This window comes from Lactuca serriola, chromosome 3, assembly GCF_051521515.1.
Source record: "Lactuca serriola cultivar US96UC23 chromosome 3, Lser_US96UC23_V15, whole genome shotgun sequence".
In the NCBI taxonomy this organism is placed as follows: Eukaryota; Viridiplantae; Streptophyta; class Magnoliopsida; order Asterales; family Asteraceae; genus Lactuca; species Lactuca serriola.
Window position 1 is genome coordinate 137,370,813 of NC_136410.1, and position 25,939 is coordinate 137,396,751.

The 25,939-nt window shown below is 34.5% G+C and overlaps 2 protein-coding genes and 1 pseudogene across 2 annotated transcripts; 2 read left to right on the plus strand and 1 right to left on the minus strand.

Moving 5' to 3' along the window:
• The first annotated feature begins 459 nt into the window (after positions 1–459).
• On the plus strand, positions 460–3,303 carry CGLD27 (DUF1230 family protein (DUF1230)). The gene is made up of 7 exons (XM_079031253.1): positions 460–875; positions 981–1,133; positions 1,958–2,035; positions 2,144–2,239; positions 2,302–2,337; positions 2,466–2,632; positions 3,000–3,303. The coding sequence occupies exons 1-7, from the start codon at positions 594–596 to the stop codon at positions 3,160–3,162; spliced, it is 975 nt and encodes a 324-aa protein (XP_078887379.1). The 5' UTR covers positions 460–593; the 3' UTR covers positions 3,163–3,303.
• A 748-nt stretch (positions 3,304–4,051) lies between these two features.
• LOC145093182 (Chaperone DnaJ-domain superfamily protein) lies at positions 4,052–6,456 on the minus strand. Its single transcript, XM_079031254.1, has 3 exons — positions 6,020–6,456; positions 4,830–5,833; positions 4,052–4,352 (listed from the first exon to the last, which is right to left on the minus strand). Exons 1-3 carry the CDS (start codon positions 6,377–6,379, stop codon positions 4,208–4,210), a joined length of 1,509 nt encoding a protein of 502 aa, XP_078887380.1. The 5' UTR covers positions 6,380–6,456; the 3' UTR covers positions 4,052–4,207.
• An 8,188-nt stretch (positions 6,457–14,644) lies between these two features.
• LOC145093183 (putative carboxylesterase 2 pseudogene) lies at positions 14,645–15,810 on the plus strand (annotated as a pseudogene).
• The last annotated feature ends 10,129 nt before the right edge of the window (positions 15,811–25,939 follow it).

The window sequence follows — 25,939 nt, forward strand, 5'->3', positions numbered from 1 at the left end:
ATTTTTCCTTGATTTTTTAATTTATTTAAATAAACACACCCTAACCCTACTTTTCTCATCTTATCTTACCTACCTATTATTTTTTCCTATTTAAATGATAGTCTTTTTAGGTAAAACAGAGACCAAACGCGTAACAAAAACAATCAGTAGGAACCAAACACATAACAAATAAAACAATAGGAACATTCCGAATAAAAAAAATAAGTTAGAAACTAAAGATATGAATTATAAAATCATAGGTACCATTCATATATTTTAGTCATAAATTTACGATGGTAATAGAACAAATGCTTTTTTTTTCTTTAAAACAAAATAGGCTAGATGCATAATTTAATCTGACGCTACTATGATGCCACGTGTCCTAAAACAACCAAACCTCAAAAGAAAAAATAAAAAAGAAATCAAATTTATCTCCAAAACCAAAATTCCCCCACCACATAAAACATCACCTTCTCCCCCAAAACCATCTCAACAAAAAGAAAGAAAAAAAATCATAATTTTCCTTCGACTTAATCCATTTTGCAGAGTGAGTTCGAGTTTATCTCCTGGAAATTCTCCAAATTTCCAGGACATAAAAATAAAAACAAAAATAAATGATCAGACTAAGTGTCTACTGCTCCTTACTCTCACCTCCAAGTCAAAAAGTCAAAGACCACCAGAGAATCTCTCCGGCGTCGTTTTGGCAGCAAAAATGGAACCGGAGTTCGAGTCTGAGTTCAAGTTCGAGTTCGAGTTCGAGTTCATCAACTCAGAGGAGTATTACGACTATTGCTATGGCTTTAAAAAAAGACGAAATGGATGGAAGATTTAGCAACTTACCGGGTCAAAGCTGGGAACCCGGGTTGGAAATGGAAGTCCCTTTTGAACAAAGGCCGGTATGTATTTTAAAATTTTTTTTATGTTTTATGTTCTCATTTTCACATGAAAAAAGCAAAAATAAATTAATAATAACCTATTTTTATTTATTTATTTATTTATAGGTGAATGAATACTCATCTTTGAAAGAAGGGCCATTATATTCATGGGGAGAATTGAGTCCACGATCTTTTTTCATACGCGTTGGAGGTCTTTGGTTGGTTACTTTTACTGTTCTTGGACTCCCTGTTTCTGCTGCAAGCTTTAATCCTTCAAATGTAAGAAATAATTTTTTTTTCTTCTTCTTCTTTATAAATAGGAAAAATAAATAGGAAAAATGACACAAATGCCCTATGAACTTTTTAGGGTTTACCCGTTGAGTCTGAATTTTTTAGGGTTTATTATGGTCCTTAAACTAGGATATAACCTGCTTTTTTAGTCCCTATCAACTTGTAATAGCCGGTTCAGTGACCATTTAGACAAAAAAAACTAACATTGTGCCCCCATAAAGTCAAAAAAAATAAGTTAGGGGATCGATACAAATTGAGTGTGAATCGGCTTTAGAAGAAAATGTGAGTTTTTTTTGTACGAATTGATCCCGAACTTATTTTTTTTTGGCTTTATAGGGGTACAATGTGAGTTTTTTTGGTCTAAAAGGTCACTGAACCGGCTATTACAGGTTAACGAGAACTAAAAGAGCAGGTCATATTCTAGTTTAAGGACTCATAAAGCCCGACAAAAACTTTAGGGACTCAATAGGTAAATCCTAGGAAGTTCGTAGGGCATTTGTGTCATTTTCCCCTTATAAATATATTTACAAACTAAAAAAAATATGGGTTTTTATTTTTATTAATTCTTAAGTATTGAAAGAATCAATGATTTTTTTTTTGTGCATCAAGTTCACTAAACTCTTTTTCTTGTATTGATTATACCGATTAAGCGATATAACTTGGCCGATCATAATGCTGTGTATTGGATCACAACATTTTAAATTTTAGGGACTCTAAATGTGGAAAAAAAATTCTATAAGGACCAAATGTGGAAAATTTTTAGTAGATTAATTACAATAGCATTGACAACATTTTGCTTCGTTTCTATGCAGGATCCTTTACGATTTTTACTAGCGGCAGGAACTGGAACGCTTTTTCTTGTATCATTAGTTGTTCTCAGGATTTATCTGGTATGTATAATAAATATATCCCATTTTTTAAATAAATCTAAAACTACACCAAATTATTTAAGTTTCATGGTAAATTTATATATAAATTTAAAATTTATATATATTTAGGGATGGAGTTATGTCGGTGACAGACTGTTATCAGCTGTGATCCCATACGAAGAGAGTGGTTGGTATGATGGACAAATGTGGGTAAAGCCTCCCGAGGTAAGGACAAAATAGTCATTTTACATACGATTGATCTTGGATTAAATTTGTTTTCTTTGCAGATTTTGGCGCGTGATAGGTTATTGGGGTCATACAAGGTAACCAAAAGTTTTAAGAAAAAAAATATATTTGTGAGAAATATATATATATATATATATATATATATATATATATATATATATATAATTCTAATTCATTAATTAAATATATTTTTTTATAAATGTAGGTGAAACCAGTGATAAAATTGTTGAAACAAACCCTAGTGGGAACAGGGGTGTTACTTGTGACAGCTGTTTCATTGATTATTTTTGCTACACCAGTTGAAGATTTCTTCCAAAAAACATTTGCAAATGAAAATTATGTTGCAGCTACAAAGATCAATGCGAATATGAGGTAATTTAAAACAAGGATTATTATATATATAAGAAATATCAATATACATAGCATTTTGTCAACATTATAATTTTGTAGAATTTTCAAAGTAAAATGTCCTAGTAAGAAAAAAAAATTGTATTTTGCAATGCTATGATTTAGTAGATTTTGTAAAGTACAATAACTTACTAAGAAAACAAAATGTAAGTAAGTAAGATGCTATTATAATTATAATTATACCCAAATAAATGAAAGTATTATAGGTAAAAAATTAAAATACATTACCCAAAAATATATATATATATATATATATATATATATATATATATATATATATATATATATATATATATAAAGTAATAAAGTGATATTTTTTTTAATATTACAGCAAAGAGGAGCTTTTAAGATTGCCATTGGAAGTGAAGGCAGATGATAAACTGGCAGCTGCTGCTGCTGAGGCGGCTGATGGAAGGCCGGTGTACTGCAGGGACAGGTACTACCGTGCACTAGCGGGCGGACAATACTGCAAGTGGGAGGATCTACTCAACTGATTAAAACAAGAATATAGAAAAAAATATATATATTCATGTTATATATTATATATAGTATATAATAATATAGTATATACACCTTGTTTGATTTTTATGTTGAATTATGTGAAAAAATATATATATACGAATAGTAGATTGCCATTTTGAGATGTTAGTTGGAGAGACGTTATAGACTTCAAACTGCAAAGGCATATAAGTTATCAAGAAATGAAAAAAATATAAATTTTGATTTTGAATAATGAAATGGGTTACTTTTGAACTATAAAGTAGTTGTTTCTCAAGTTTTCATTTATATATCAACATTTTTTCCTGAAAAAGATGGCATTTTTTTTCTATTTTTCCAAAACAAAAACCCTCTCATACAAGATGTTTTTTCTGGATTAAACTTCCGTCTTTATTTATTTTTTTTTTTACTGAAAAAGACCTTTTATCTTTTTATTTTTCCAAAAAAACACTTGACTTTGATTTTTTTCAGAAAAAAACCCTCGAACTTCTTACTATTTCTAAATAAACCCTCAGCTGTTTTAGTTTTTCTCGAGAAAACCATCACATGTTACAAGTTTTTTCGGAAAAAAAAAATGACAAATGAAAAAATACAAGGCTTTTTTTAGGAAAAAATAATGTTGAGGTTTAATCCAGAAAAAAAAAAACACAAAATATAAGGTATTTTATGAGATTATGCTAAAAGGGCCAAATTGGTAAAAATGGAAAAATGCAAGATGTTTTTCACTTTTCAAAAAACACAATATATATAAGGTTTTTTATGATATTTTGTATTTTAAAAAATTACCCAATTATAGCAATGTTATCCATATACAAAGCAATTTTCATTGTTATAATTAATTACATTTTCCAAATTACAATGTAAACTATATTAAATAAAAAAAAATAAACTAAATATACGTTGTATATCATTAAATGCACAAAGTGGAATCACCATCTTCTTTACATTACAAGATTTTTGTTAGACATAATTTATAAATGCAAACTACTTTAAATTAAAAAAGAAAAAAAAACATACAACCTGATTTTCTTGAGATTTTTCCTACACAAGTCTTTTCCACCAATTATATATTTCATACATTTTTCCTTGAAATATATCTCTAATTGTTTGTTTTTGTCTCTTGGATTCTTCTATATCTAAAGTTCTGTATGCAAGAGCTAGCAAATAAATGGCTGGATGAACCCTCCTACATGTCAAAATAATCGTTTATCAAGTTTTTAGGGAAAAAAAATTGTACACCCATATTCAATTTTTTATAAAAATCATAAGTAACTGTGAAAAAGATTATTTTCTGAGCTTTTTTATATACCCTTAATTATCATGTTTGACAAACAAAAAAGTAACTGATATGCTAGCTTTTTAAAAAGCAGCTTTTCCGGAGCTTTTTTAAAATTTCCCGTATATACCCTTAATTAATTATAAAAAACATATCCTTCTAAATGTCCTTTTATGTCATTTTGTATCTTGCAGCTAGCTTTTCAACTAATTTTTACCAAACATCATTTTTTTTAACTAACTTTTCAGTTAACAACTAGTTTTTCAGCTAACAACTAACTTTTCAGCTATCAGTTATCTTTTCAGCTAACAACCAGTTTTTCAGCTATCAGCTAGCTTTTCAACTAGTTTGCCAAACATAGCCTAAATGATCTAGGATTAAGAATACCTTTCAGAAGGTTGACTTAAGTCAACACCATCCCAATACCTCTGAGATGAAACATTTTTTCCGTTTTTACCCCTCCCATATGTCTCAACATACCAACCACCAATATCATGCGACCCTGAACGAGGCTCAAATAACCAATATTTACTTGGAGGTAATCGAGCTCTTGTGCATCTACACTCACAAACAGAAGCTTTTTCTCCCAATTGAAACCAATGCATATGTTTCACCATTAATGTCCTATGTTTCATAACCACATGAGTCTTTACACCACAATTATTATGAAAATAACAACACCCTTCTTCATCACTACTCCCTAATCCAATAATTGTCCCCAAAAACATCTTATCTTCCTCATCATCTTCATGTAGATTGAGATAAACATGTATATGATCTTCATAATCTTCATTTGATATGTCAATGGTGGAAGTAGAACTCTTTGGTGGGATTCGATTTGCAATTGCAACAATCTTTCCTGATACATGTAACTCAAGATCTTTGTATGCATCACATTGTGACCTAATTTGAGTTCCCAATTCATGAGTTTTGAATCCCACTTCCAAATTCTCAATTTTGGAGGCATGTGGTGATAATTCAGGTACCCTTTTGGCTATACATACTTTCCCAAAAAGGTCATGTCCTGAAACTAAATGAAGGATTTCAGAAGTTCCATGGAAAGATCTTTCATCAGCTTCAAAACAATCAGGGAGGAAATCCATTGAATGGATTATAGGACCATGGTAGGCTGTGTGTATGGCTGAATAAAAGTCGTTTTCTAGTATATCAAAGTAGCTTGTTCCATTTGCTATTCTTTTCTCTGATACGATGTTGTTTATGGCATATCTATACCATTTTAACCATTCTACAACTTCCATTTGTTGTCCTGTTGCTTCATGGGATTCGTATGTGTACATTGATGAACCTTGTCTTGAGGGTTTTTGGAGAATTGGTTTTTGAGATTGTAGATAGTTGTCGTAGTGAGCTCTCTTTTGAATGTCTGATAGTATCTGCGTTTAATTAGTCGAAAGAATCAAGATCCTTTTTCAGATTTGAATCCGATATTTTCAAGGTTATTTAGTTTTTTTTATGTTTGCTAGAATCAACATTCAATCATTCCCAGTTGAACTGATTACAAACTACAAACAGGTAAGAAACAGCTATTAAGACATATTACAGTCGAAATATTTGCATACCTCATAAGCTGCGAGAATTTGAACGAATCGGTGGGAATTAGAAAATCCATCGGGCGATTGAGAAAGATCGGGATGAGTTTCCTTTGCCAATTTCCGAAAAGAGGCTTTAATTTCTGCGAAAGTGCAAGACTCAGGAACCCCTAGGAGGTCGTAAGCGTTCCTGCCGGACAATTCAGGTGGCTCCGCCGACTCAGCGCTGGTGCTCAGTGCCCGATTACGAGTGAAATAATATAGAAAGCCGGTGATGTGATACGTATGCGAGGGAGATGAAAGAAATGAATGATAGCGGTTGTGGTGGTGGTGGTGGTGGTGACGACGGCATAGGCTAAGGAAAGTGGAGTAAGCGCCGTTTACCGCCATTCTAACGACTGTTTCTACCGGCTTGGGGCAGCGACTGGAAGGAGGTGAGGTTGCTCCCGGTAGTTTCAGTTTGGCCCCTGTATTTTGAAAACGTATTGAGGAACTGGTATGTAATACCCCTTAAGTTTCTCAATTATTAACCGCTTTACCCTGAATATAAATTCTTATTCATTAATGTTTGAATTTTATTTTATATTTCACATTTATCCGGGGATGAACGTGATGTGGTTATTGATCAGAACCGAACCATTAACCGTAAATATGTTTATTAAAATTTAGTAACAAAATGGTACGATAATATAACAATGTGGTTATAGAGTTATTTTATGTGGTCCAGTTTCATATGGTTGTGCTGATAGTTTTTAACCACATGAGTTTGTTACGGTTTTTAACCACTTGGATTTTATTTTTTTTCATGTTTTAAGAATTCGAAAACTAATAGTTGTAACAAAATAAAAATCAATAAAATATAAGACAATAACTTAAAACATTAACAAACTAATAAACGAATAGTCACCTACTATCTTTTTCTTTTTAATAACTATATTATATATCAACAAACCAAAAATATTTTTGGGATCCCACCTAGACATCTGGTATATATTTCTTTTTATTATCTATACTGATTGTGAGACTCGTATACTTTACGGATTTATTAAAACAAAATGTTAAATCCGAATGATTAAATGGGAAGTTTATTTGAATTTGAAATTTAAAATAAGTAGAAATTCTGAAAAAGAACATGCAAAAAAATGAATTAGAATTATGTGTTTAGTTGTTAGATCAGTGTAAGAAACATGTTAATTATAACAAAATGTTAAGGGAATATGACTTATTAAGGTAATTAACTTTTCGGTATCTTCACATCTGGGTAACTATCTTTTTTTTGTACACATATAGGTAACAAACTTGTTGGAAGTGTTCACATATGACCATTATGACCTGCTATAGCAGGTTAAATCCTAGATGTGAACGTTTTCAACAAGTTCGTTACCTAGATGTGTACAAAAAAAAAATAGTTACCTAAATATGAACAAAACGAAAAGTAAAAATTAAATTACACGAATGGTCCCTATGGTTTGGGAGAATATGTGTTTTTTTGTCCCTAACTTATTTTTTTTAACTTGGATGGTCCCTATTGTTTACTTTTGTTGCACGTTTGGTCTCTGTCTTTCGTAAAAATACTATTGTGCCCTTATTAATTTATTTTTTAATTAATTTTCTTATTTATGTATTTATTTTTTACATATTTAAAATTTTAATAGACCCCACATATTTGTATCTCTCCTCGGATGATCCCTACTGTTTATTTTTTAATTAATTTATTTATTTTAACTCGGATGGTCTCTACTGTTTAATTTTGTTACGATCTTGGTCTCTGTCTTACCTAAAAAGACTATTGTGCCCTTGTTAATTAATTTTCTTGTTTATGTACTTATGCTTTCTATATTTAAGTAAATTTAATAGACCCCACATATCTGTATCTCCTCACCATCCCATCTCTCTTCCTTCTCAACTTCTATTTATTTTCCATCTTTAGTGATATTGACGTCTTCATCATCCCTTCTTTTTTCGGTCATTTAACTCCGTCGAATCAACACCACAACCTACTAAAGATGAAGAAACAGTAGTTATGGTGCTGCTTCGCCAGAGTTGAAGTACCAAAAAACGAAGGATGGTGAAAACGCCGATATTACTAAAGATGGAAAAGAAATAGAAGTTGGGGACGATGAGAGATGAGATGGTGACCGGTAAGACTCAATTTAAAGTTCTCAAATCTGGTTTCAAGTTTACGGTGAGGAAATACACATATGTGGGGTATATTAATTTTTTTAAATATATAAAAAATAAATACATAAATAAGAAAATTAATTAAAAAATAAATTAATAAGGGCAAAATAGTCTTTCTAGGTAAGACAGGGACCAAAACCGTAACAAAATATACAGTACGAACCATCCGAGTTAAAAAAAAATAAATTAATTAAAAAATAAACAGTAGGGTTCATCCGAGGAGAGATACAAATATGTGGGGTCTATTAATTTTTTTAAATATGTAAAAAATAAATACATAAATAAGAAAATTAATTAAAAATTAAATTAATAAGGGCATAATAGTCTTTTTAAGAAAGACAGTGACCAAACGCGCAACAAAAATAAACAATATGGACCATCCAAGTTAAAAAAGAAAAAAGTTAGGGACCAAACAAACAAATTCTCCCAAACCACAGGGACCATTCGTGTAATTTAATTTTTACTTTTCGTTTTGTTCATATTTGGGTAACTATTTTTTTTGTACACATCTATGTAACGAACTTGTTGAAAGCGTTCACATCTAGGATTTAACCTGCTATAGCAGGTCATAATGGTCATATGTGAACACTTCCAACAAGTTTGTTACCTAGATGTGTACAAAAAAAAGATATTTACCCAGATATGAACATTCCGAAAAGTTAATTACCTAAACAAGTCATATTCCCAAATGTTAAATAAGAAAAGAATAACATGTGACAAAATTATTTTCATTTATTATAGATGATTATATATTATTAGCAACTAAATAACAATTGTTATATATAACTATTTAGATATTAAATTCGGTGCAATTTGGTTATTTGCGGGTATTGGAAAATTAAAAACGGCTCCGTCTCGAAATTGGTAGATTTTAGAAAATTAAAAACTGACTGTCAGTTTCCATCTAGATTTTGGTTTATCGATTTCAGTTTTTGCAGTTTTTTCGGATACTTTTATATGCAGCTCAATTTTTACTCACCCCTACATTTATCCATCACCTTACCGTTACGTTGGAGGGTTTTTGATGTATCTATTAGTGACCTTATATATGATGTGCAAAAGACAAGAGGTTTTTAGATATTACTATTGTTTTTCTTTTAAATGAAGGGGTTAGTGGTTAGCTAGTATCACGAAAACGTTAACATTTGGAATAGAATTTGAGACCTCCAATATAAGAGGCAAATCCTCTACTAAGGGGCTAATCCCACATTGTTGTTGTTGGTGTTTTGGTTGTCGTCGTCGCTGTTGCCGTCATTGTTGTGGTGGTAGTCATGGTTGTTGTTGTTGTTGTTGTTGTTGTTGTTGTTGTTGTTCATGCTGCTGCTATAAATATAAAATTACCTTTTTAAAGATATTTCTTCTCCCTTGTGTTTTTCCTTTTGAAGAGAATACATTGATGTGACATGTCACATTAGCAAGAAGTTCAAGTCACTAGACACATAAGCTTAAGATGAACTGCTATGGAGAGACACATAAGTTTAAGATGAACCGCTATGAAGAGGGTGAACCGATAAATATGAAATATGAAAAAAAAAGTTTGTAAATTTTAATCATTAATGAACAATAAAATAGACTTAGAGTAAATCTGTATAGATATGTAAGGCTTTAGGGTTTTATGTTAAAAGCATTTTTTAGCAGAAAAAAAAACTTAGAATAATAATAAAGTATCCCATTTGTATAAAAAAATCATTGATTTTTTGTGCACACATATTATCAACCACTTATAGCTTTTGTACATGTCTAATCATTAAACTTTACCTTTTATTTAAAAAATATATTCATTACCAGTAATAATAGGTCACCACACGATTCCTAACGTGAGTTTTATTGTTTGTTATGTACACATTTTAACATTAAAATTTCTTATACACATTTACCCATTAATCTTAGATAATTTGTTCATTTCTAAAATACATATTATTGCATAAAAATAAGTTATCTACTGCCTATTGTAGCCCCTCGATATTGCAAACTTCAGGGAGAGACACTCGCATTTAGCGATGATACAAAGCATCCCCCTCCCCCTCTTTATGACTGTCTCGTGCACATTTCTTATGGTTATCCATTGACTGAAACCCTAAATGTTTGAAACTGAAACCTCTTCTATGAGGTGTTCAAACCTTATTTTGGTGAGTTAGAGTGTGGTAGTTTATATTATTACATACATATAACGTAAAATATTTTTACAAATAAACTAAGAATATTTCAATATATAAATACGTAATTTTTTACATACATGTAAAGTATATTTACAATAAATATGTGTTATTTGTATATAAATAGACATTTCAATATATAAATATATATATTTTTTGACATTTGAAAACTATAATCTAGTTTTGTAGAATATTTATTTGGAGAAGATGATATCCTTTGATTCCTTTGATCAATTTAACATAAACTTCATAAGACTTAAACATAGTGAAGTATATTTATTTGGAGAAGATGATATCCCTTTGATCTTGAAGATGATGATTTATGATTCTTTCTCATTTTAATTGAGCAATTCGATTGATGGATGACACACATAAAATTATGGTGTTTATATAGAGAATAAATTTATATTAGAGGGGAAAATGAACCAAATCATATTCCACTAAAAGGTTTTTCTTATAATTATATGTTTAATTTATCAATTACAGCTTATAAGTAAGTCATAGTCCCTTAAGTTACAAGAAAATATAGATCCATCATACTGCTATTTATATTCAAGTTTAAGGACTTGTTATCTCGGCAAATGTTATAATACATAACATAATTATACTCAAAACATAAAAACATTATAAACTATGGTTTGATAGTTTGATGACCGTAGATTATTTTCTTAAGATATTACATCGAGTAAATTACATAAATGGTCCTAATGTTTTGAGGTAATTTGCACGTTTGGTCCCTATTTTATTATTATTATTTTTTTAACTTGGAAGATCTCTACTATTTCTTTTTGTTACGCGCTCGATGCATGTCATACCTAAAAAACTATTAATTAAATAGGGAAAATGATGGGGAAGGCAAGTTAAGGTGAGGGGTGAGGTTGGGGGTGTGTTTATTTAAATAAATTAAAAAATCAAGAGCAAAATAGTCTTTTTAGGTAAGATATGGACCAATCGAGTAACAAAAATATACAGTATGGACCTTCCGAGTTAAAAAAATAAGTTAGAGACCAAATATATAAATTACCTACACCATACAGACCATTTGTGTAGTTTACTATATTACATTTGAAAACCAAGATCCCAAATCATTTCGCCTCAACCTAAAATGGTACGATTTGTACTATCTCTTAAAACTTTTCGATAGGGATAATGACTTAAAAGGGTAATGTATTTTTGATTTGTACATATTTGGTTACTGAGTTTTTTTTCGTCCACATTTACCCATTTAATTTGTTAAACTGTACACATTCAGTCCTTATGACCGGTTACTTCAGGTTAGCCGGGAATAATAACTTAATGGGGTAATATATTTTTCATTTGTACACATTTAGTCTTTAATATTTTTGTACATATTTAGTCCTTAACATTTTTTTGTTTCAAATATATAAGTCATTTTTTTGTACTCATTCAATACTTATGAATAATTTCTTTAGGTTTTTCTCACGACATCTTACGTCGGACAATCATTGATGAGTTGTTTGGGGTTGTTGATGTTTATGTACAACATGATCCCGACTGCTTGGTTGCGTAGGTCTTGTGGTTTGGCTCAGGTCTTGTATTCTAAACGTCGTAACTTTTTCATACGGTATCAGATTTTAACGATCTTTATATCCACGTGTTCATTTTTTCATTAAGATTACTCCCGTTAAAATGTAATATATTTTTACTTACGATTTTATAAAAAAAACATCCATACATGCATTCATAAAAGACGTATGGACAGGGGCAGAAGCAGGAATACATAGTAGGTGTTGCCGAGATGAATTATATGTTGCTGACAAATGAAAAATAGCTAAACGAAAAAAAATCAAATTTTTTTCCACTACGGATAGAAAAAATAGGTGTTGCCGGTGGAACACCGGAACCAGGTTAAATCTGTCTCTGCATATGGATATAAAAATCGTAAGTAAAAATATATTATTTTTTAATGGGAGTAATCTAAATAAAAGTTTTAGTAGACTAAAATATGAACGTATGGATATGAAGATCATTCGCATGAATATAAAGATAGTTAAAATTTGAGATCGTATGAAGAAGTTATGATGTTCAGAACACATGATCTAAGCAACCAAGTAGTCAAGATTGCGATGGACATCAGCATCAAAAGGCCCAAACACTTCATTAATGAATTTCTCACCTAAGATTTCTTGAGAAAAAACTAAATAAATCATTCATAAGTATTTAATGAGTACAAAAACAAAAAGACTTATCTTGCAAAAAAAAAATATTAAAGACTAAATGTGTACACAGTGGGAAATATATTACTCTATTAAGTTATTTTTACCAGCTAACCTGGAGTAGCCGGTCATAAGGACTGAATGTGTACAGTTTAACAAGTTGAAGGGGTAAATGTTGAGGAAAAAAAAATCTCAGTGACTTAACGTGTACAAATCGAAAAATACATTACCCTTTTAAGTCATTATCACTTTCCGATAATTTGAAGAAAAAAGATCAATATACATATGATCTTCATTGGAACTCATAAATAATTTATTGGTACTATATATTTTTTTTGTTAAGTTTTAAGTCGCAAAATTGTTGTATCATTGCATGGTATCTCATTTTAATATCGGTATGTTATATTAACATATTATTTTACTAAGTCATTACCAAAATATGCAAAGAAATAATACAATTTGGACAAAATTGCAAAAATGATCTATATGGTATGTATTTTTTTCTGAAATTTGGTCCAAACTTTGATTTTTTATTTTTTTTATTTATTTATTTATTTATTTATTTATTTTTTGGCTTCGTGACCCTTTTGAGCTAGTTTCGCTACGTTTTTAGTTCCTCAACATATTAAAATGATGGTATTTATTTCACATTTTTCTTTCATTTTTTAAATCTAAAACATATTTATTTATTTTAACAATTAAAAAATAGGAGGGGCCCTCTCTCTCTCTCTATCTCAACAAATTTACACACACACACACACCTACACTTCTACTTCCCCATTTCCTCATCCGTTGTCTTCTCTCCTTATCGTCGATTGAATCTAGAATATGTGGTAACAAGAAATATTGACAGGAAAGTGAATTCGAAGAAGCATACATCCAACATAGGCGGCGATTTATTCTCTTAATTTATATGCAATCTCTTCTTACCTCATCATCGCTTTAGGAAGGATTTACACACACACACATACTTTTTGAAATCGATTGAGAAGTTGAAGACATATCAGGGGACCAAATTGATTTTGAATATGTCAAGATTCAACCACCATCGATCTCTCAAGATTCAAACCCGGTAAACCCTAATGAAATAATAAATCAATTTTGAATATGAAATCAATTTTAAGGGTGAAATCGAACCATGATTATCTTCTGTTTATCTCAGATGACTCGATTAATACCTCCTCTGTAGTGAGGCATCTGGTTTTTTTTTTTGCTCATGAAGCTTAAAGTGAAAGATCCGATATTCGGGAAGAGAAGAATGTCAACGGAGAAGATGCGGGTTTCGCTGGAGGGGTCGTCGGTTGCTAATTGTGGTGGTAGCGACTTAGGTGAAAGGAAAGTAGGTGATGGAAAAAGATTGGTAATTTTAGGGTTGATTTGTTATCGATTCCATCATCAGAATGGAATGGTTTGGAGGTGGGTTGATTTGGGAATCGAGGTTTGTGTTGATTGGGATATTGTTTCCTCAAAATCTGTTAACATAGAAAAATCGATGAAATTGGAGGTGGGTTGATGTGGGAATCCTTGATTTGTTTCTCCATTATCATCTCAATCATCGAGTAAAGCGTAGGCGATGACGAGGGTGAGAAAGAAGAAGAGTGAACGAAAGACTTGGGTAAATTGTGGAAGGAAGAAGATGGACACACAAGAAGGTTAGAAAAAGACGGTAATGTGTTTGGAGAGAGAGAGAGAGAGAGAGAGAGAGAGAGAGAGAGAGAGAGAGAGAGAGAGAGAGAGAGAAATGTGGGTCCAATTTAGTTATTGTTTTCTTTTTCATTTAAATTAAATAGAAAAACACACAAAAAAAAACATACCAGAAGGGCATTAAGTCATTTCAGTTTACTGATAGACAAAAAACGCAACGAAACTAGCCCAAAATGACCATTAAACCAAAAAAATCGAGATTTGGACTAAACTTCAAAAAAAATTGCATACCATAGGAACTATTTTTGCAATTTTGTCTACAATTTGAAATTATGAATCACATAACTTAAATTCTTAAATCATTTTATTAAGATAAAAAATATTTTTCATATGAACACCTAATAAATCATTTTAATGTTTTAAACATTTTCACACCACACATTTGGATCAACCTCAGCATGCATGAAGAGACCTTCCATGTATCCAATGGTCCTTGCAGAAGTTCAACATCGGGCATCAGCACACACATCAATTAATTGGCCTCAAGCATCTATAGTAATTATACCTATCGTCTCTTTCTCACTACCATTACCACAAAAATGGCTTCTGGTTCACCCTCAAAGTACATGTCAACCTCCAAAGAGTATCCTCTCCATCTCCATGGTTGGCTGCGAATACACAAAGATGGCCGATGTGAAAGATTCATCGGAAATGATATCATTCCGGCTGGAACTGATCCCATAACTGGCGTCCAATCAAAAGACGTCATTATTTCACACCAATCCAATCTTTTTGTAAGGCTTTACATTCCCAAAACCATCGTCGACGACATCCCTAACCGGAAACTCCCAACTCTGATCTACTATCACGGTGGTGGCTTCTTGACTGAATCCGCCGCTTCTTCCACCTACCACCCCACACTTAACTTGATCACGGCAGAATCCAACGTGATTGCGGTGTCTGTAAACTACAGGTTGGCTCCGGAACATCATATACCAGTTGCATACGAGGATTCATGGGAAGCAATCAAGTGGGTGGCTACCCATGTTAAAGGAAATGGTCCGGAGTCATGGTTAAACTCCCATGCTGATCTTCAGAATGTGTTCTTCGCTGGAGATAGCGCAGGAGCCAACATCGCACATAACATGGCTATCCGGGTCGGGTTGAACCAAGTAAAGGTTATTAACCTAAAGGGTGTTATTATGATCCACCCTTACTTTGGTGGAAAAGAGCATATTGGAGAAGAGTCTAAACATGAACAACACAAAGCTTTCATGAATCAGATGTGGCTGTTGGCTAATCCATTAGGGATCGGGTTAGATGACCCGTTGTATAATCCGGTCATGGACCCGTGTATTTCAGCTTTCGGATGCTCCAAGATTCTTTTGTGTGTTGGTGGGAGGGATAAACTAAGGGGTAGGGCCCTACTCTATAAGGAGTTGATGGAGACGTGTGGGTGGAAAGGCTTTATTGAGTTGATGGAGAGCAAAGGGGAGGGCCATGTCTTCTTTTTGTCTAATACTTCATGTGAAAATGCTCGTATCTTACGTAAAAAGATTTGTAACTTTATCAATTCGATCAGCAGCAAAATCTGAAAGTTGTATATCTATTAATCTATTAACTATTATAAAATATTGACAATGAGAATTACTAGTATTCCTTAGTTTTTTTAAGCCATGCAAAAGGTTAAACATATATCTAATGCATGATATATCTCTTATCCGTATCAAGATACAACCCTTACCTCTTTATATGTTTCCTATCTCTCCTTATCTTGACATTTATTTTACATTTGAATTTGAATATGGATTTAATCCACCCAATTTGTAGTTTAAAACACACCAAACATCAATGTTGAATGAAATTAGTATTGCATTGATGATAAATAATTGATAAGTGATAGGTCAATTGAAGCATGCTCATTGCAACTTTTATTTCAAGTTAATGATGATTTTTTGTGTTATCTGTATAAGCCATTGAGATCGTAGAATCTAAATATCAATAAAACTTAGAATTTTTTCGTGTTTTAGGAGGAAGAGGCCATTGATGATTCAGATAAGAAAATAGTGAAGAAACTAGAAAAAAGAAATGAAGATAGGGAGCAATTGTGTGTTATCTTTATAAACCATTGTCTTTTTTATACTTTATATATTTATTGATTAGTTATGTTGCTTCAACTTAAATGATCTTTAAAGTTAGAGATCGAAGCTGGATTATCAAGTTAAGAGCCACCATGATGTAAGTATTTCTTGTAACAAATTTTCTCTTACATCATGTGATTTTTTACTTTCTTTTAAGTCTTGTGTCTTACTATGGAACCTATTACATCCACAAGAAGAGTTTCTTAAAATGCATCGGTTTTTTAAGCATTGGATTTTGGAAGCAATGAGAAGCACAATTAAAGTTTATTGTCTTTAACTTTCATTTCTTATAAAGATTATTTATAAGAATTTTTGGATACTAGATTAAAGTAGGATGCTAAATAAACAAATCAATTTTTGAATCTATTTTGTTGTTATTTCACTCGATCAACTAGCATATGATATTTTTGCTAAATTTCTTTTTAATACTTCTCAAATTCTTGTTGCCTCCGGTAGATTTTCCAAAAGCAAAGACCATGTCAAGCACTTGTAGATAGCTACATGAAATATCAAAGGTGATAAAGCATGTAAGTTTCTCATGTACATATTATTATTGGCATTTTTTAATGTTTAGTTTAGGAAACTAAACCATTTTGGCCCATTGGGCTCGTTTTTTTAGCCTAACCTTCAAGGGGTATACTATATACTTTCACCCTAACATCTACCCAACCTAACATATAAGCCCATTCCACCAATTAAAGCCCAAAAATTGTTGTTTCAATTATCTTCTTACCTATTATTCCATTATTACATACTACACATGTAATCATACCAAATTGTTTTTAGTCGTATGAGACCAGATACAGACAATCCTTTAATGAACTCGATCAAAATACGGTCCAAAACTGGCCAATTTTAAATCTTTTGGACACATGTGTCTTGATTTTTGTCTTTTAGATCTAATTTCTTGTGGTTTTTAAATTCTTGTAATTTCATTTTTATTTTTATTTTTTATAACAACGTTGCTATTCATATATTTTAATTGTCATCGTACAATGAGTGAGATGACAAACGGGCAACAAGCTGTGCCGCTAAGCCTTTTTGAATGGTAAAGCTAATTTTTGTAATTTCATTTGTTTATTTTTTTATAAATTTTAAATTTATCAAAATTAAGAAAAAATCGAGTTGTAATATTATAGTACTTGATATTGTATGAATTATTGGAGTAATAATTATTGTAAAATTGATAGTATGGGTTGGTCCAGTTTCCGACCAATATTAAGCTTGCCTGCCACAGCCACATATAATTTACTACTAGGTTTATGCATCTATGCATTTGTGTTCACCATGAGTTTTTATAATAATTATTAAGTTTTGGAAACTACATGCGTAATATTAAAGTAGTTATTATTTCCAAAGTAGTTATTATTTTTGCAGACGACTATCAATGAAAATATATATATGATATTTATGATTTTTTAGAAAAATCAAAACGAAGTCGTTAGTTGCGGAAATTTGGTTGCTGACTAAAAAAAATAACCTAATCACTGATATTTATTTTCTGAAAAACATGTATTATCTTATTATGTTGAGTGTGAAAATCAAAATCCGTATTACGAAAAACATAATTCGTACGAGGAAAATCAATACATTTTCGAGGAGGTTATCTTATAAGAAGATTGTTTTGTAAACAAAAATTATCATAACCAATTGTCTATTTTTTAAAAACAAAATTTTCACTATGTTGTTGAGATAACATGAGTTCAATCATTCTAGATGAGTATTTAATTGTTGTTTGTGCTGATGGTTCATGACTGTTAGAAAATGGGGAATTGAAATCAATACATTTTCGAGGAAGTTATCTTATAAGAAGATTGTTCTGTAAACAAAAATTATCATAACCAATTGTGCTTTTTTAAAAACAAAATTTTCACTACGTTTTTTCTTCTAATTTTACTAACAATTCTTTACACCTTACCCTTTCTACTCTTGTTGAGATAACATGAGTTCAATCATTTTAGATGAGTATTTTATTGTTGTTTGTGCTGGTGGTTCATGACAATTAGAAAATGGGGAATTGATATACGTTAGAAAATGGGGAATTGATATATGTTGATGGCAGTTAGACTACTGATTGTTTTAGTAGCAATTCATAAATTTGTTATTCACAAAGTGGATGTTAAAACAACATTCTTAAATGGTGACTTGAAGGAATAGGTATATATGAAACAACCCGAGGTTTTATTATGCCTAGAAACGAGCATAAGATGTGCAAGTTGGTTAAATCGTTGTATGAGCTTAAGCAACCACCAAAACCATGGCATCAAAAGTTTGATAATGTTGACTTGTCACATGGCTTCAAGTTGAATCAATCAGACAAGTGCATATAGTACATTTGATGAGTATGGTAAAGGAGCTATCATATGCTTATGTGTAGATTATATATTGATCTTCGGTACTGATAAAAGGAAAGTTGACATGACCAAAGAGTTTTTATCATCTCACTTCTCCAATGAAGGATATGGGGGAGGCATAAATTATTCTTGGAATAAGAATAAAACGTGAGCATCAAGGAATCTCAATTTGATAGTCTCATTACTTTGACAAAGTGCTTAAAAAGTTCAAATTTTTAGATTATTCTCATGTGAGTACTCATTTTGATCCAAGTATGAAACTTATGCCAAATAGTGGAGAAGCAGTTTCACAACTTGAATATTCAAAGGGCATTGGCTGTTTGATGTATGTTATGACCAACACAAGACCTGATATTGCGTTTATTGTAGGAAAGCTTAGTAGATTTAATACAAATCCTAGTACTCATCACTGGCGAGTAGTAAGGAGAGTGTTGAAGTATCTTAAGAAAACCATGGACTTTGGTTTGACTTATGTAAGGTTCCTTTGCTTATCGGAGGATCAGATGCTAGCTGGATCACTAATGTTGAGGACCACTCTTCTGCAAGTGGTTTGGTGATTCTTCTTGGTGGAGTTGCCATTCCATGAGCTTCTAAGAAACAAACATATATCACAAATGCAAATATGCAATATGAATTTGTAGCCCTTAGAGTTTGTGAAAAAGAAGCAGAATGGTTGAGGAATTTAATCTTTGAAATTCCTTTATAGCAAAGCCTATATCACCTATTTCTATACATTGTGATAGTGTTGCCACCTTGGCAAAAGCAAACAGTCAAGTATATAATGTAAAGTCGTGACATTTGGTGTAACGTCCCAAAAATTAAGACAAAAAATTTCAATTTTTAAAATAATAAAACCATCATTCAAAACGTGTCCGTAAAACCATAATAAAATCAGAGTATGACCAAACATCCAAATACATCAGAGTCAAATAAAATACGCAACAATATGGTGTGTGCGATGCGATCACCCCGAGCTCTTCCCCTTTGATCTGGAAGTACCTGAAACATAAATTGAAAATCATAAGCATGAAGTTTAGTGACTTCTCCAAAACACCATATATCATACATATCTAACATACAATGGGCCATTGCCCAACACCCATCGGCCCCTCCCGGCATTGGGCCTCGCTCGGAACAGATCTGTCAATATTATGAGATGGGCCCCGCCTCATCACATCCATCAGGCCCTGCCCGGTATACATATAGACACATAAACACATACAATAATCACTAAGACAAATAGCACACAATAAATTCATTAGGCCCTACCTGGCATTGGGCCCCACCCGGTATACATATCACATACAACTAATGCAAGAGTCACATAGACAACTAGCATCATATCTATAAAAAAATCATGGGCCGAAGTTGGTGCATTCGACCCGCCAAGCATAGTGAGGAAACTCACGTCAAGCTGCCGAATATCTCAAATAAAAGCTTGGATGGCTGACCCGGAAAATCCCTGTGCCAACCAATCAAATAAAAGTCAATTAATAAGTTGGGCCATAAAACAAAGCCATGAATCTCGTTCATCAGTCCAACTCCCAGGGTAAAAGACCATTTGACCCTTTCCTCACTTGGCCCAATAGCCAAGGCCCAACCAAACAACTCCGAAAGCCCAATATAGCCCAAAATCCTAAATGGCACTCAAAGCCCATTACGGCCTAATCATAGAAGGCCTAATGTCCAACAATAGCCCAAAGTACAGAAATGATCCATATAAGTTAAGGGTCAAAGCCCAAATAACCATGCCCACAACTCCATCAGCGCACTAATTAGCGTACAATCGGTGTACCAGGCTTGTACACCATACATATGCAATTGATCCAGAGACGAGGCTCTCACCCAGTACGCTCAATGTACTCAGAAGTACACCCCGCGTACTGGCCTAATTCCAAGTCCTTGATCAAATGTATTAACCACTTAAAGACTTAACATCCAACCATTCAACTAACATCATATTAAGGTCCTAAACCATAAAGTCTAAGACTTTAAGCCGTTGCGTGGCTAAAACCACCCTAAGTCCAATTCTAGCATCTTAACTCCATTAAGAAGAATATCAACCTTGCATGGTTGAGCTAAACCCATCAAGTCATCATTTTTATGTACAATGAACCTCAGAAAAGCCTAAATCTATTATCCCAAGCTGCCGGAGTAGCCCATACTTCCAAACAAGGTTTAAAGGACCCAAAAGTGCGCAAATAAAGCCCTAAACTAGATCTAGCATAAAGAACTATTAAGTTAGGAGCTTTATACCTCAAATAGATTGCAAAGTTGTTGAAGATCCTAGATCTTCAAGCTCTAAGTCCACCAAATCCTCACCACCAAGCTTCACTTCCTTCAAGGGGCACAAAGACACCACAATAATCACACAAAGGCTAACAAACACTCAATGATGATTAGGGTTTCGTTCTTAGGGTTGGAGAAGTGGAGGCTGACCATAAGATGCATGAAAGGCAACATAAGTTGTTTAAATAGGGCACAAACCCTTAAAATTAGGGGTTGCCCATGCTTAGCATACGCTCAACGTACTCCCATGTACGCCCAACATACGTGGGTGCCTCCGTATCCAATCTTCAAGCTAGTACGTTTAGCGTGCTCATAAAGAACGCCCAACGTACTCGGTTAGGGACCAATAATGGAAATAATTTACAAATAGGGGTTAAAAGGAACATACCCATAAATTATGAATGTTACAATTCTCCCCCACTTGAATTAGACTTCGTACTCGAAGTCCGATTCAGCAAATAACTTAGGGTAATGCTCCCACATCTTGTCCTCCAACTCCCACATCTATTCTGAACCCTTATGATGCTGCCACTATAGTTTCACCAACTCAACAACTTTATTCCTCAAGATTTTCGTCTTTCGATAAAGAATCACCACCGGTCTTTCGATATAATTCAGGTGATCATCCACCTGAATATCCTCTAGTGGAACCACTGCGGAATCATCAACCAAACATTTTCACAGTTAAGAGACATGAAATGTGATATAGATCTAACTAGGGATGAGATTTAGAACCGGAAAACTGGACCGGAACTGGAATCGGACCGGAACCAGAACCGTTAGAACCGAAATATATAGAACCGGTTCCGGTTCCGGGTTTTTAAATTGGCTTTATCCGGGTTCCGGGTAATCCGAGTTTGGGTCCATCAGGTCCGGGTATACCGAGTCTAAAACCGGAGTGTTAGGAACCGGAACCATTTTTAGGGTCGGTACCGGTTTTTGTGAAACGTTTAAAAGATGCATATCTCATTCATTTCAACTCTAATTGACATGCGATTTTTTCCAAAGTGTAGTTTAGAGTTTGTAAATTATTTTAGACTATAAATTTTCCATTTTTAGTTTTATATTCATTGATTTAAAGTCCCCCAAAGTCGAGATATCAAAGTTGAAAGTTTTAGTTTTTTAGTTTTTTTGTATTCTGTGAAAGTTTTAAAACATGCATATTTAATTCGTTTGAAGTCGATTGACATGTGATTTTTTCCAACTTGTAGTTTGCAGTTTGTACATGAGTTTAGACTATAATTTTGTCATTTTTGGTTTAATATTCAATTATTTACAGTCCCCTGAAGTCGGAATATCCTCCAGAGTATGGATAATACGCTCACTCTATCCGTCAATCTGCAGGTGGAAAACCGTGTTGGAGTGTAGACGAGTACCCAACTCCTCATGAAACCTCTTCCAAAACTTGGAAGTAAACCGGATGTCCCTGTCTGAAACCACCGAAACCGGCACCCCGTGTCGTGCCACAACCTCCTTGATGTATATGTCGACAAACTTTTCCGCATAAATACTCTCCTGAATCGGAATAAAATGTGCACCCTTGGTTAATCGATCGACAATAACCCAAATCCAATCCACTTTGCGTGTTGTCCGAGGCAACTTCGTGATGAAATCCGAGGTAAACTCTTCCCATTTCCAATGAGAATGTATAACGGTTGCATCTTTCCGTGAGGTCACTGATACTTGGCCTTGACTTTCCTAGAAGTCAAGCACTTCAACACATACAAAGCTACATCCTACTTCATACGTGGCCACCAATAATCGAGACGGAGATCTCTATACTTCTTTGTTGCTCTGGGATGGATAGAGAAGCTCGACTTGTGTACCCCCTCCATCAAAACCTGCCATACACCACCCCAGTAAGGAACCTACACCCTGTGATGGATGTTCAGTAACCCACGACTATCATAATCGAAGGAATCCACCTGACCCGCTATGTGCTCACTCTTCCGATGCTCTTCGTTCATAGCCTCAACCTAAGCCTCTCGAATCTGTTCCAAGAGTGAAGTAATCACTTTCATCCTCAAACACACATCCCTGATCGAAGCCACGATCGCCTTACAGCTGAGAGCATCAGCCACCACATTGGCCTTCCCTGGATGGTAAAGTATCTGACAATCATAATCCTTTACCACATCCAACTACCGACACTGCCTCATGTTCAGATTCGACTGATCCATCAAATACCTCAGGCTTTTGTGATCCTTGTAGATAGTAGAACAGACCCCATAGAGGTAATGCTGCCAAATCTTGAGGGCGAACACCACAGCCCCCAACTCCACATCATGCATAGGGTAGTTCGCCTTATGAGGATTCAGTTGCGTCGAATCGTAAGCAATAATGGACTCTTCTGCTTCAGAACTGCACCCAAACCCATGATCAACACATCACAATAAACCAAAAAATCCTCAAGACCCTCCGACAGGGTCAGAATCAGCGCCCCAGACAATCTCTGTCTCAGGGCCTCAAAAGTTGCCTGCTGCTCAGACCCACAACAAAAAGTGACAGTCTTCTTCGTCAATCAAGTTAGAGGGACCACTATCTTGGAGAAATCCTAAATGAATCTCCAATAGTAACCTGCCAACCCTAGGAAACCCTGAATCTCAGATGGAGACCTCGGAACCCCGCATCTCATCACAACTTCGACCTTGTTCGGATCAACCAGAATACCGTTTTGGTTGACAAGGTGCCTCATAAACTGCACCTCGTGTAAACAGAACTCACACTTGGAGAAATTCTCATACAATCTCTCCCTCCTCATAGTCTCCAATACCTCCCTTAGATGCTCCTCATGCAGCTCCTAGGTCTTGGAATACACCAGGATGTCATGAATAAATACAATCATACACCGATGCAACATCGGCCTGCATATGTGGTTCATGAGGTTCATGAACGCGAATGTAGCCTTGGTGAACCTAAAGGGCATCACTACAAAATCGTAATAACCATAACGAGTCCGGAAGGCTGTCTTCTACACATCATCCTCTCTGACCCTCATCTGGTGATAACTCGAACGTAGATGAATCTTGGAAAACTAAGATGCACCCTAAAGTTGGTCAAACAAATCATCAATCCTCGGGAGTGGATAATAGTTCTTCACCTTTAGCTTATTCAACTCCCAGTAGTCAATATACATCAGATGTGACCCATGCTTCTTCTTCGCAAATAGGATCAACGCTCGCCATGGCAAACTACTCAGTAGAATGAACCCCTTGTCTAACAGCTCCTACAACAATGTAGACAACTCATGTGTCTCTGTAGGAGCTAACCGATACGGTCCTTTGGCTATCAGATCCGCACCAGGAACTAAGTCAATCTTAAACACCACCTTCCCCTTCGGATGCACTCCAAGAAATTCCTCGAAAAACACATCCGAGTATTCCCGAAAAACCAGAACATCATCCACAGTCGCCTTACCCGTCTCCTGGTATCCATAACATAGGCAACATATACGAAACAACCCGGTTGAAGATAACATTTGGCCCTAGCTGCTGAACATAGAATCAGCCCACACTAAGCACTCTCTCCCTGAACCACTAACTCTCCCCCACTTGGGGTACGAATGCGTACCATCTGATGCTTTCAATCAATCACTGCTCCATTGGGGCTCAACCAGTCCATCCCTACAATAACATTGTTCCCGCGCAAAGGAATAGGAACAAAATCAATTGGACCTTGCTCGTTGAACATCTCCAGAATACAACCTCGATGAACCCTCGACACTCGGACAGATCAGTCATCCACAATCTCAGCCTATAGTGGACAATCCAGCTCCCCCATAGCACCAAGAAACCTCTTGCTAAGCGCAAGCGATATAAAAGATCGGGTAACCCCCGACTCAAACAATACTAAGGTAGAGATACCGTTCACAAGGAACGATCCTAAAACAAAATACACAAATATAAGAAGAAAAATCAACATAAATAAAGAGATAAGGAGAAGATACATACCCGTAACCACATCAGGTGCTGCCCGAGCCTCCTCGGTTGTAGCTGAAAAGCCCTGGTCCTCATAAGAGGCGCATCCACCTTGCTCTGGTAACCATCATTAATCCATAGAGTCGCTGGAGTGGGTGATACCACTGTCCCGCTGCTGCCAAACTCGGGAAATTAGACTTCTTATGGCCCTTATAATTGCAATTAAAGCAAATCAGATAAGATGTCTGGGTAGTGGTAGTGGTGACAGTGCAATCCATGCTAAAATGACCTGTATTGCCGCACTTAAAGCATCAAGAACCACCCACCCTGCATGCCTCATCGCCTGTCTTGCCGCACTTTCCACAGCGGCTCTGGCTCTGCTGGCCTCTCGATCTCGAATAAAAAACCTTAGGCCTTTTGCTCGAACTTCCTGAACCCTAAACCTGATCTAGCTTCCTCTTCCTCTCCATCTCCAAGTCAAACTCTCTCTCTGGATCTCACAATCATATCCTCCAGTATCCTGCAACTGGATCAACTCATAAACTGTCGGATATCACTCCTGAACATCTCATGGTATGTCTGCTTCTTCATCTCCTAATTCGTCACATATTGCGGAACCAACAACACCCTCTCATGGATCATAGCGGTGATCTCAACCACCATCTCAGTAGCCCGGTGAAGGTCCTGAAACTCCCTCGCCAACTACTGCACCTTAATAACCGGTGCAAACTTAGCTAGAAGCCTCGTTACAAAGTCATCCCATGACATCGAATCAACCGCCTCGTCCCCTATGGCGCGTCCAACCTCCTCCCACCAATCTCGAGCGTTGTCTTTCATAAGACAGGAAACAAGTCCAACCTTTGCCATACCGGGATAGTTGCTAGTGTGGAAGGCATTAGCGTCTGCTAACCAATGTATGCTCGCGACCGGTTCCTTCTCCCCGAAGAACTATGGAGCCCCACATGCTCGGAACTCCCTGAAATTCAACGTGAGCTCCCATCAATGCCACTATCTCAAAACAAAAAGCGCCCAATCGCTCATCCAAAATCTCCAGGATACCCTCCTTGACCATACCAAAGATTCTAGGAGTC

Excerpts from the sequence above, each read along its gene's own strand:
- CGLD27 (XM_079031253.1), top strand. The coding sequence starts at position 594 with ATGATCAGACTAAGTGTCTACTGCTCCTTACTCTCACCTCCAAGTCAA. Across the intron at positions 2,036-2,143 it reads TTGTTCTCAGGATTTATCTG|GGATGGAGTTATGTCGGTGA; the intron begins GTATGTATAATA and ends ATATATATTTAG. Across the intron at positions 2,338-2,465 it reads GGTTATTGGGGTCATACAAG|GTGAAACCAGTGATAAAATT; the intron begins GTAACCAAAAGT and ends TTATAAATGTAG.
- LOC145093182 (XM_079031254.1), bottom strand. The coding sequence starts at position 6,379 with ATGGCGGTAAACGGCGCTTACTCCACTTTCCTTAGCCTATGCCGTCGT. Across the intron at positions 5,834-6,019 it reads AAATTCTCGCAGCTTATGAG|ATACTATCAGACATTCAAAA; the intron begins GTATGCAAATAT and ends AATTAAACGCAG. Across the intron at positions 4,353-4,829 it reads TTAAGTCAACCTTCTGAAAG|GAGGGTTCATCCAGCCATTT; the intron begins GTATTCTTAATC and ends TTTGACATGTAG.